Source organism: Pteropus alecto, unplaced genomic scaffold (assembly GCF_000325575.1).
Source record: "Pteropus alecto unplaced genomic scaffold, ASM32557v1 scaffold20, whole genome shotgun sequence".
Taxonomy (NCBI): domain Eukaryota; kingdom Metazoa; phylum Chordata; class Mammalia; order Chiroptera; family Pteropodidae; genus Pteropus; species Pteropus alecto.
Genome location: NW_006436298.1, coordinates 48,970,308 through 48,983,384, shown reverse-complemented (window position 1 = coordinate 48,983,384; position 13,077 = coordinate 48,970,308). Strand labels below are relative to the sequence as shown.

The following is a 13,077-nucleotide window of genomic DNA, read 5'->3' as shown; positions in this document are numbered from 1 at the left end:
TATCTTCTTCCATTAAGTAGACTGTCTTTTCATTTTGTTGATGGTTTCCTTTGTTGTGTAAAAACTTTTTAGTTTGATGTAGTTCCATTTGTTTATTTTTCTTTTGTTTCTCTTGTCTGAGGAAAAGATTACTGTTAGCAATATCAGAGAGATTACTGCCTATGTTTTCTTCTAGAAGTTTTATGGTTACGAGTTACATTTAAGTCTGTAATTCATTTTGAGTATATTCTTGTATATGGTGTAAGAAGATGGTCCAGTTTCATTTTTTTTGCATGTATCTGTCTAGTTTTTCCATCACCATTTATTGAAGAGACTGTCTTTATCTCATTCTATATTCCTGCCTCCTTTGTCATGTATTAAGTGAGCATATAGATGTGGATTTATTTCTGGGCTCTCTATTCTGTTCCATTGATCAATGTGTCTGTTTTTATGCCAATATCATGCTGTTTTGATTACTATAACCTTGTAGTATAGTTTGATATCAGTTAGTGTGATACTTCCAACTTTGTTCTTCTTTATCAAGATTGCTGTGGCTTTTCGGGGTCTTTTATGGTTAAATTTAAGTTTTTGGGTTATTTGTCTTAGTTCTGTAAAAAATGTCATTGGTATTTTGATAGAGATTGCATTGAATCTATAGGTTGCTTTGGGTAGTATGGCCATTTTAGTGATGTTAATTCTTCCTACTCATGAGCACAGTATATGCTTCCATTTATTTGTATCTTCAATTTCTTTTTTCAATGACTTATAATTTTCTGAGAACAGGTATTTTACCTCCTGGGTTAATTTGATTTTTAGGTATTGTTTTTTATGAAGTTGTAAATGGGATTGTTTTCTTAATTTCTCTTTCTGAAAGTTCATCATTGGTATATAAAAATGCAACCGACTTATTAGTTCTAACAGTTTTTTGGTGGTAGGATTCTCTCTGTTTAGTATCATGTTATCTGCAAATAATGGCAGTTTTACTTCTTCCTTTCTAATTTGGATACTTCTATTTCTCTTTCTTGTCTGATTGCTATGGCTAGGACTTCCAGTACAATTTTGAACAGAAGTGGTGAAAGTGGGCATCCTTGTCTTATTTCTGATCTTAAAGGAAAATGCTTTTAGCCTTTCTCCATTGAGTATGATGTTAGCTGTAGGTTTGTCATATATGACCTTTATTATGTTAAGATATGTTCACTCTATTCCCATTTTGCCAGGAGTTTTATCATAAATGAATACTGGATTTTGCCAAATGCTTTTTCTGCATCTATTGATGTGATCGTATGATTTTTATCTTTCAATTTGTTAATGTGGTGTATCACATTAATTGATTTGTGGATATTGTACCAACCTGGCATCCCAGGAATAAATTCAACTTGATCATGGTGTATGATATTTTTAATGTATTGCTGAATTCAGTTTGCTAATATTTTGTTGACGTTTTTTGCATCAATATTCATAAGAGATATTGGCCTATAGTTTTTTTTGTTTTTTTTTTGGTAATGTCTTTGTCTGGTTTTAGAATCAAGGTAATGGTGGCTTCATAAAAGGAATTAGGGAGTTGTCCTTCTTCTTGAATTTTTTGAAATAGTTTGAGAATAATAGGTATTAATTCTTCTTAGCATGTTTGGTAAAATTCACCTATGAAGGCATCTGGTCCAAGACTTTTGTTTTTTAGGAATTTTTTGATTACTGATTTGATTTCCTTGGTGGTAATTGGTTGATTCAGATTTTCTGTTTCTTCTTGACTCAGTCTTGGGAGATTTTATGTTTCTAGGAATGTATCTATTTCTTCTAGATTGTCCAATTTGTTGGTGTATAATTGCTTGTAGAATTTTCTCATGATCCTTTTTCTGTGGTGTCTGTAGTTTTTATTTCTCCTCTTTCATTTCTGATTTTATTTATTTGAGTCCTTTCTCTTTTTTCCTTGATGAGTTTGGTTAAAGGTTTATCAATTTTGTTTAACCTTTCAAAGAATCAGTTCTTGGTTTTATTAATCTTTCGTATTGTTTTTCTAGACTCTATTTCATTTATTTCTGCTGTGTTCTTTATTGTTTCCTTCTACTCTCTTTGAGTTTTGTTTGCTGTTCTTTCTCAAGTTCTTTTAAGTGTAAGACTAGATTGTTTATTTGAGCATTTTCTTGTTTCTTGAGGTAGGCCTGTATTGCTATGAATTTTCCTCTTAGGACTGCTTTCGCTGCGTCCCACAGATTGAGTCATGTATTTATTTTCATTTGTCTCTAGGTATCTTTTGATTTCTTCCTTGATCTCATTGTTAACCCACTGATTATTTAGTAGCATGTTATTTAGCCTCCATGTGTTTGTGTATTTTCCAGTTTTATTTTTGTAGTTGATTTCTAGTTTCATACCATTCTGGTAGGATAAGACACTTGATATGATTTCGGTCTTCTTAAAGTTATTGGTGCTTGTTGTGAGTTCTAACATGTCTATCCTGGAAAATGAAAACGTTTCATGTGCACTTGAGAAGAATGTATATTTTGCTGCTTTGGAGTGAAATGCTCTGAAAATATATATTAAATCCATCTGCTCTAGTGTGTCTTTTAGGGCCATTGTTTCCTTATTGATTTTCTGTTTGGAAGATCTGTCCATTGGTGTCAATGGGATGTTAAAGTCCTCTACTATGAGTGTATTACTGTTGATCTCTCCTTTTATGTCATTCAATAATTGCTTTATGTTTGTAGGTGCTCCCATATTGTGTGTGTATATGTTTATTAGGGTTATGTCCTCTTGATATATTGATCTCTTTATCATTATTTAATGCCCTTCTTTGTCTCTTATAGCCTTTGTTTTAAAGTCTAATTTGTTTGATATAAGTATTGCTATCCCAGCTTTTTTTTCATTCCATTTGCATGAAATATCTTTTTCCATTCCTTTACTTTCACTCTTTGAGTATCATTTGATCTGAAGTGAGTCTCTTGTATGCATGAGTCTTGTTTCCTTATCTATTTGGGTACCCTGTGTCTTTTCATTGGAGCATTTAATCCATTTACATTTAAAGTGATTATTGACATTTATGTAGTTACTACCATTTTATTATTTGTATTTATTTCTCTCTTTCTCTCACTCTCTCTCTCTCTCTCTGTTTTTTACAGAATTCTCTTTAACATTTCTTGTAATACTGGCTTGTCAGTGATGAATTCCTTAAGCTTTTCTCTGTCTGGGAAGCTCTTTATTTCACCTTCCATTTTAATTGAAAGCCTTGCTAGGTAGAATATTTGTGGTTGTAGATTCTTATTTTTCAATACTTTAATTATTTCTTGTCAGTCCCTTCTGGTTTGCAAAGTTTCTGTTGAAAAATCAGCAACATTCTTACTGGGGGTACCCTTGTAAATAACTAGCTGCCTTTCTCTTGTTGCTTTTAAGATTCTCTCTTTGTCTTTGACCTTTGGCATTTTAATTATGATGTGTCTTGGTGTGGTCTGTTTGAAATCCTCTTATCTGGGACTCTTTGCGCTTCCTGGACTTGTATGTCTAATTCCTTCGCCAGGTTAGGGAAGTTTTTTGTTCAATTCCTTGCTCTCTCCTCTTTTTGGTACCCCTGTAATGCAAATGTTGGTATTCTTGATGTTATTCCAAAGGCCCCTGGATTTTTTTTTTCTTTTTGCTCTTTTGATTGGGTGTTTTCTGCTACCTTGTCTTCTAGTTTGCTGATTCAGTCTTCTGTTTCATCCAATCTACTGTTGAATCTTTCCAGAGTATTCTTCATTTCAGTTATTGTATTTTTCATTTCTGTCTGGTTCTTTTAAATGGGTTCTATATCCTTTTTTATGCTTGCTATGTCACTCTGTTGAGGTTCTCATTGAGCTCATCCTTTTCCCCGCTAAGTTCATTGACATCCATATAACCACTCTTTTGAACTCTGTCTCTGGTAGGTGTTTGCCTCCATTTCATTTAGCTTATTTTCCAGAATTTTCTCCTGTTGTTTCATTTGTTTCATATTTCTTCATTTTCTCATTTTATTGGCCTTTCTGTGTTTGTTTCTATGTGTTAGGAAGATTTATTTTATCTCTCAGCCTTGGCCAGATGGCCTTATGTGGAAGTTGCCCTGTGCGGCCCAGTGGCATGCTCTCCCTAATCACCTATGCTGGGGGCTCTGGACATGATCGTTGTGTGAGTCATGTGTGATCTTCTGTTGTAGCTAAGCCTTTATTGGTTTTGGTACATCAGAGGATGGGATTAACACTCAGACTGACTAACTGTGGGAACTGGCTACGCCCACAGGTATGAGTTGCTATGTGAGGGCTGACCCCAAGGAATGGGATTTGCCCTAGCAGGCTTGTGTACTTGTTGAGACCACCCTTTGTATGTTGTCAGTTGCCTGTAAGACTCTACAACTGGAAGAACCACCGGGTGATAGGCACTTTGGGTGGTGCAGGAACCTGGGGAGTCACCTGGATATTTTGAGCAGATTTCTCACTACCAGTACAGTGTCAGTTTACATGCCAGCACTGTCTCTGTGGCTCCCTGTATAATTCTCAGATTACAGCAAGGCCAGCTACTGTCCACCTTGGTCCTGCAAATACCTGAGATCTGTTCATGAATTACTGAAGCTGTGGACATGGGTTTGTGGCTTCTCTTGGATTCACGGGCTTTGCATGGGCCATGTGAACTGTTGAATTCATGTCCCAAGGAAAGCACAGAATGGGACTGGATTGCCTGGGAGTAGGGTTGCCACAGGTAATTTGTGGGTTAGTTGGGGCGACATCTCCATGAGGCATTGGGCCATCAGGCCTATGTAGCACCAGATTTGCTGCCAGCTCTGAGACCATGGGCTCCCACAATAGTCCCATATCACTGTGAGACCTATTGCCATTTGGGATGGGCCTACAAAGCCCTATGATCTGCCCAAGTGATATTGTATCTTATGCTGGCAGCAGTGATCTGCCCATCACTGTTTTACCTGAAATTTGCTCACTGTGCTAGCTGAGATCTATTGCCGGCGTAGAACGAGCAACCCCGGAGAGGGGCAGGGCAGGAATGGCTGCCTGTCAATGGGCTACAGGCACTTTGTGGTGAAGTGAGATCTCAGGGAAACAAGGGCCATCAAGCAAATGCAGCTATAGTTTTGCTGCATTTTCTGTGCCTGTGTGTTCCTGCTGTAATCACAGATTACAGCGAGACCAGGTACTGCTGTGGGCAGTCCCACAGACTCCCGCAATCCCCCCAAGTGATACTGCAGCTCGTGCAGGCAGCAGTAGTCTGCCCACAACTGATTTCCCCAAAATGCGTGTGCTGCGACAGCCAAAGATTGTGGCCTGTGCAGAATGCATGGCCTAGGAAAAGGTTCGGGGCAGGGGCGGTTGTTTGCCACAGGCAATTGGTGGGTTGGGTTGTGTGTGGGGGTGGGGCGGGGAGCGGGGGGAGTCATTGGCCACCAGGCCAATATAGCTTCAGTCTTGCTGCAACTTTTGTGTCCACTCACACATTCCCAAAAAAGTCACAGATCACAGCAAGACCAGCTGCTGTCTGGGACTGGACTACAGATCTCCGCAATCCACCCAAGCTCGTGTTGGCAGTAGTGATCTGTCTGAAACTGTTCCCAAAATGCACTTACAGTGCTGGCTGAAGTCTGTTGCCTGTGCTGAAAGTTTGGCCCTGGAAAGGGGCAGGGTGGGGCAGCTGCCAGCGACATGCTGCTTTGGGCAGTCTATGGTTTGGGAAGGGCGGGCTCTCTCTTCAAGCCAGTGCAGCTTCAGAATTGGCTGTGCGGGGAGAGAGATCTGCACTGGCAAATAGGCATCAGTCTATAGACTCCCCTATAGCCACCCTTCTTTCCTGCTAAAGCACAATGTCGGCTGCCGGTGTAGCCCTTGTTCCAGCACCAGGTAATGCAAGATTCCCAGTATGAATCTTGCCCAAACCTCTGACCCACTGCCGGTGCCATGGGTGAGTTTTCACAGGCAAGGGAGACTATTACTGAGCCCTTTAACATGGCGTCTGGGATTTGAGTCTCCTGTCTCGTCCAGACAGCCAGAATCCCCTGATTTTTACTGTCAACTTTTTTTGAGAACTCTTCTTCCCTGGACTGGGACCCTGGCCTTGGATACCCCTGAATGCAGCTAGGACCCCTCTCTCCTTCAGGAGGCCCTCTGCAGCCTTGCTGTCCTTCGTGGTGCTCTGCCGCCACCCGTGGGTGCGAGTCTAGCCCAATTCAAGACTTTGCCCCTCCTACCGGCTTTGATGTGGCTCTTTCACTAGTACTATTATCAGATGTACTAGTTATGATCAGATGGACTTTGGGTGATTCTCTACGTTGATTATTTTATAATTTGATTTTTTTTTTTTAATGTGGACCTGGTATGAGGCAAACCCACTTTTACCTACTCCATCTTCTCTGTTTTAACCATTTTAAGTATACAGTTCAGTGGCATTAGTTACATTCACATTGTGCAACTGTCACTACCATCCATCTACAGTTTTTCATATTGCAGAACTAAAACTCTGTACCCATTAAATATTGACTCCCCATTTCTCTCTCACTCCAGCTCCTAGCAGCCACCATCCTACTTTTTGTCTCTGTGGATTTGATTACCTCAAGGTACCTCATATAAGCATAATCATACAGAATTGTAATTTTGTAACTGGCTTATTTTATTTAGCCTAATTTTGTTCATGGTTCATCCATGCTGTGGCATGTGTCACAATTTCCTTAAGATTGAATAATGTTCTATTTTATGTGTAAACCGTATTTTGTTTACCCATTTGTCCATTGATTGACACTTGAGGTACTTCTGCCTTTTGCCTATTGTGAATAATGCTACTGTGAACATTTATTTGAGTTCCTGTTTTCAAGTCTTTTGGGTATATATCTATAAGTGGAATTGCTCGATCATATAATAATTCTATTTTTAATTTTTAGAGGAGCTGCTATACTGTTTTCCACAGTGGCTGCACCATTTTACAATCCTACCAGTGTTCCAGTATCTCCATATCCTTGCCAATACTTGTTATTTATTTTATTTTATTTTTATTTTTATTTATTTTTTTTTGGATGATAGGCAGACCTTTTAATAGATGTAAAATAGTATCTCCATGTGGTTGTTGAAATTATTTTTAAGCCTTCTAGTTAGGGTAATTATAGCTTGCCATTTTTAAGTGCTATAAAGTTTTCGTTTAAAATAATTTTAAATAAATAGTGAATGTTTAAAGAAAAATATTCTCTTAAGGTCAGGAGCAGGCCAACTTTTTCTATGAAGGCTAGATAGTAAATATTTTAGACTTTGCGGTCTCTGTTCCAACTACTCAGCTTTGCTATAGTAGTACAAAAGTGACCATATACAACATGTAAATGAAAGAGCTTGGCTGTGTTTCAGCAAAACATTATTTATGGACACTGACATTGAATTTAATAAAATTTCCACTGTTGCAAAAATATTCTCCCTTTGTTTTTTAACCATATACAAGTGTAAAATCCCTTTGTAGCTCCCGGGCAGTACAAAAACAGGCGTTGGGCAAGATCTGACCTGAAGGTCACAGTTTGCTGGCTTCTTGTATAGGTGGTTCTCAAGTATGGTAAAAACTGTTAGGGTAATAGGAGATTGAATGAAGTTTGGGAAATGGAGTGTTAAAGTATTTAAGAGAATGCAGTGCATTGAGGTCAGTTTTCTTGCAAAAAATAGGAGTTGTCAATGTAATTTTTTTTTTTTTTTTTTTTAACACTAAGGTTGGCCAAATGAAAGCAGGAAAGAGCTGGATAGCAGTGGAACAGAAATTGTAGCAAAGTTTCTTTTTTCATGGATGCTTTTTTTCTATATTTTTTCATACATTCAGAGATTTCCAAATTTTATACAGTCGACTCCAGTTTGTAGTATAAAAAAGGAAAAAGTGTTGTGAGTAGGCAATATTTATAAACAGGCAGATTTGTATCTTTTTCCCATATTTACAAAAGTGTTGGGAGACCTGATCATATCTCTTCTTTGTTTTTATGTTATCAAACCTGATAATCTTTTATAGAATTCAGTAGCCAAGAAAGAGACACAATTGTCCTTCTCAAAATGCAACTTTTTACTCCTTAGAGGGGGAAAGTCATAATTTAGAGTTATAGTGGGAAGAGCTGTGCTTCAAGTCATCTTTCAGAGTATTTGCTCAAATCTATCCTAAAACCAGCCACTTTCAGCGTGAACTCAGCTGCTTTACCTATCTAGGGAATATGTGTACATTCCGTATTTTCCGGAAGGTTTTGCAGAAAGAGCTCTTGTAGGTATGTCCCTTCCCTGCTCTTCACACAGAAATGAGAAGCAAGGGGATGACAAATAAGCTTCCCTTCCTGGAGAAGCCGCTTTCTTGTTCTTCTGCCCGTGTCAAATGGTATTGATGTTACCACACTTTCCAATCAGAAAAAAGCGAAAAGCTCTGGGTTGGAAGAGCAGCATATACCTGATAATTTGTTCTCTCGATATATCATGAGATGAAATCCTTGCCTAACATTTATCTTATGGGTAATAGAATACATGATATAAGCAGAATATGTAATTAACAAAACTTATTAGTCAGCAAAGGTAAGATAAATACTATCTATCACCTTAAGAAATAGTTTATGGAAGACACTTTCTAAGTTGTTTTATATAGAGAAGTGTGTTACAGTACTGAGAGTAAAGAAGCACATGTAATAATTTTCAGCTTGTGAATCCAGAAAAGTCTTGTAAATACGTCTGCTAAAAGGAGGGTTATAAAACACTGAAACTGCTTAACTGTTTTCCCAGAAATGTGGAAAGCTTTCTTTAGAAGGTGTTCTTTTCATTTCATTCAGCCATGTTTACTGAGTAACTGCTGCATGCCCCATACTATGCAAGGTGCTGGAAGTACAGCAGTGAGCAAACAAAATGATGCCCCGGCCTCACAGAGCATCTGGTGGGGAAAACAATTAACAAGTAGGTGGAAAAGTAAATACCTAAGACAAATTAGGTAATAAGAAGCTTTAGAAGAAAAAAGCAGAGTAAGAGGGAGAGAGTCTGGGTCAGGATAAGCAGTTCTCTGCTGTTTTACTTTGGGAATCTCTGAGAAGGTGACTTTGAGCAAGTGTTCTAGGCAGAGGGGAAAGCAAATTCAAAGGGCCTGTGTTGGGAACAGACTTCATGTATTTTGGAAACAGTAAGAAGACCCATGTGGCTTCAGGAAAGGAGATAATGATAGGAGGTGAGTTTGGAGATGGAGGTGTAGGGCCTTAGAGACTAAGGAAAGAAATTTGGACTGGACTCTCATTGTTAGGGGAAGCTATTGGAGCATTTTGAGCGGTAGAGTGATATGAACTGACTGATGTTAGAAAAGAATCACTCTGGTTGCTGTGTGAAACTGGATTGTATAAAGGGCAAGAGAGAAAATGAGAGGGCCAGTTAGGAGGTGGTGTGATGAATGATGTGGTGCTGGTGAATGATGCTATAGTAATTGAGGATGTAAGAAGTGCTTGGATTTAGCTTATGTTTTGGAGGTAGAATTTATGTAAGGAAGGGCGTGGTGATGGACTAGGTGTGGTGAGTGAGAAAAAAAGAAAAAAAGAAAAAATCCATAGTGACAGAGGATTTTACCGGATGGAGCTCTAGGCTGAATGATGATATCGTTTCCTGATTATGGTAAAGACTGAGTGGGGAATGGGTTGATCTGGGTGTCAGATGGAGCTGAGAACATGGGATATCAAAAGTTCTGTTTTGGAGTTGATAGTTTAAGAGTCTGTTGGACCTCCAAATGGAAAGATCTGTGAACTCAGATCTTTGGAGAGAGGTCAGAGATAGAGATATGAGTTTGGGAACAAAAAGATTGATTTTTATACAAATAATATTTTAATCATAGGCCTAGATGAAATTAGTATAGAGAAGAAAAGTAGGTTGAAGCCAGATCCCCGATTTAGCCCAACATTTCGAGATGGAGAAGAGAAGGAGAAGCCAACAGAGAAGAGTGAGAAGAGTAGATAATGAAATAAGAGGAAAACAGGGAGAGCATGGTATCCTGGAAGACAGGAAGAAGCCAGAGCCAATAGTAAAGATTCATATTGTCCTATGTCAACATAGGCTTTTGTTTCTTCTTTTTAACTTTTTAACCTATTTTAGCTATTATTATTTGATATGTTTGTGTAGAAGTAACAACCATAATATGTACAAGTGTCTGTTCCCATGTTAGGGGTACAGGAGACTATCTAATAAAAACATACTTGTCATATTACTTAGTACAAAGTAGGTGCTCAGTAAATATTTATTGAATAAAAATATTCAAACCTCTGTAGTACATTATCAGTGTTCCATTTCACAGGCTGACCAATGTGAAACAGGGTATGCTTTTCCCTTCTCCCTGTATCACGGTAGCAGTTAAGAAACCAGCTCATATTTCCATCGACAGTATGTCTTTTTCTCTCCTGCCTTTGCTTTGTCTCATACCAAGTATAAGCATTTTTACTTCTTGGGTGGTCAGCATTCTTTCCATAGTGAAAATGTAGGTATATTCAAGTTTCTTTCCAACTGCAATTAATGTAAATTTCTGTTTCTGTTATGTTTTCTTACAAAAAATATTATTTTACAAAATAACTTATTATAATTCACTCAACAGAAGGTCAATGACCTCTTTTTTGTTGTTCCAATTTCATATGTATTGTCAGCTTCTTTTCTTTTGCTGTTGCTTTTCAGTGTAAACTGGATTTTGAGAGCAAGTCTTGTAGCATCAAAGAGAAAGGGAATGAAGGTTTGTAGAACAATTTTAATGTACAGCCACTGGGCACTTCGTTTTAGACACCATTTGATTTAATCCTCATACTTCTAAGGGGTAGAGACTATTTTACAGGCTGAAAGAATTAGAAAGATGTTGTGATCAGGATGTGCTGGGAACAACAGAACTGATCTGCTTGCTGAATTGTTCTCCCTTCCGAAGTAGTGGAGAAAAAGGTTGTGAAATTTTGATGTATTGCAGGATTTTTTTTTTTTTTTTTTTGAGTATCTAGTACATCAGATACAGTGCATGGCAGGGATACAAAGGCAAACACACTCTGGTTAAATAAACTAGGCATAATCCCTACCTCATGAGCTCTTTCCAGGAGAATCTCAGGGTTTATCCAGCCCAGTTCTCCTACCTGGCACTTAGAAAACCACAAGAGAAGCCCTTCCTTCACTTACCCAGGGATAGATCCTGAGTGTCGATGATGAATGTTTTGATGAATGCTTTTTTCCCATTCATGTCTTAAAGGCTAGCAGATTTCTAATGAAAGAACATGTCTGGGAAAATGACTTTCATTTACATTTATTATAGCTCGATAATATTTAAAGGAAATTCCTTACATTTTAATTAATTATATTAGATGAGTGCTACCTTTTGGTAGTATATCTTTTTAACAATCAGAATTTTCAAATCCCGGCAATTGTTTCTGTAGAATTACACATTACTCAGAGTTCTCTGTCAGGTGTTTGCTTTTTTCCAATGTTCCTGTCTACTCTCATCTTTCTCATTCTTCTTATGACCTTTATTCCATCTCTTTAATCTTCTTTGTTTATTCATGTAATTTACTGCCCAACCCATACTTCAAGGCAGTAATGAGTTGTAAGTGTTACCTAGACATCATCTTGGGATGGGTAAAGAAGCAGAAAAGGTGTTCTTAGGGAGATGTGCTTGTGCGAATGTACACAGAATCCTAGCCTTTGAGCAGAGCCTGGTGCCAACAAAGAATTTGAAGACCGTTGGCACACTGATGCTTTAAGAAGATATCTTTTTGTTTCAAAGTATGTTTTGGTCCTGCTACTGTCAGCAGAACAGAAGCCACTCTGAGCATTCTGGATGATGATGATGGTCAGTAATCTAGTTCAGTATTCCTGGTAAGGAAATAGCATTATTGTATCTTTAAGTATCAGTTCACTTATTGGCCTTTCCATGTTTTGATATTTACCTCTCTTGAAGTGCACATAAATGTGCTTTGCCCCCTCAGTTCCCTTTAACGTCTTAAACCCTATTTTTGGGTCATAGAATATAATCCTCTTCATCTATCAGGACAGAATGTTTCTGTTCAGCAGAGTGAGTAGATTGAGAGACAAGCTCTTAGTATCAGTGTTTTGTTTTTGTTTTTTTTTGGAGAAGACATGATTTTTGAATTCAGTTGTCATCAGTATGGTTCACAGGAATGCTTATTTTTCAGGGAATCTGAAAAGTGATCTTTTAGGAGACTTCTTGTCATAGGATCTTGGCTGCTGAGCTGAGTTATACTGAGGGTGGTGCAGTGGGGAGAGGGGAGCTGCTCAGGTTCAGTTCTGGGCCGACTGAACCCCAAGTCCCAGTCTCCCTGTTACAAATATAAAGGAGTCGAAGAGTGTTGTGCATGTGTTTGTCGTCGTTACTTAAAAATATTGGACTGTGGGTTAATTTTATATGGAATAACTTATTGTACTGACAGAGTGAGATTTTTCCCTTTTTTTTCCTGTATAACCTGCACATACTTTCTACACATTAGTTATTTCTCTTGTTATTTTATTGCTGAATCGATGATATTTTTTCCCTGAAGTTTTACATTAGTTTTGCCCTGTCCTTATTTATCTACCCCCCATTTTGGCTTTTTTTCTCTTCTCTGATTTTTGCTGCTTCTCTTGATTGCTATGTCCTCTGACATTTCCCCTCCTTTTTTCCTCCCTCTCTGCTAACTAATGTCCACTTCCTCTTTCCTGTATTTCCCCATATTTTACTCACCTCCTTACCTGTGAAGATAGATTTTAGGGTTAATAGAACTGAAATAGAGAATTGAGTAGTTATTCTCTTATTATGTGAACATTAGAGCCAGCCAATAATTGTGATTCTGATTTTTTAAAAAAATTTGTACCAAATGCTTGCTTAACAATGTGACTTATATGAATTGTGTGGGCTTTTAAAATATATTTCTTAAATGTGAAATGTAAGCTATAACTTGTGTTTTGGAGGTAAGATTCATTATTGGCTGCATCTCTACACTACTATATTATATTTGGGTATTTACCATATGATGAGCTTCTCACTGTGTTTGTGTGCAGCTGTCTGTGAAAATGGATGTCAGAACGGTGGTCGTTGTATTGGACCAAACCGCTGTGCTTGTGTTTATGGATTCACTGGTCCACAGTGTGAAAGAGGTAAGAAAAGAGA

At 37.9% G+C, this 13,077-nt stretch overlaps 1 protein-coding gene across 1 annotated transcript in view; it reads left to right on the top strand.

Annotated features, from left to right (window-relative positions):
• Positions 1-13,077, top strand: part of FBN2 (fibrillin 2) — a 240,480-nt gene that overhangs the window by 10,599 nt on the left and 216,804 nt on the right. Inside the window, exon 5 of the mRNA XM_006913393.2 lies at positions 12,969-13,064. Coding sequence (XP_006913455.1) covers positions 12,969-13,064 — 96 coding nt within the window. The remainder of the gene's footprint in view (positions 1-12,968; positions 13,065-13,077) is intronic.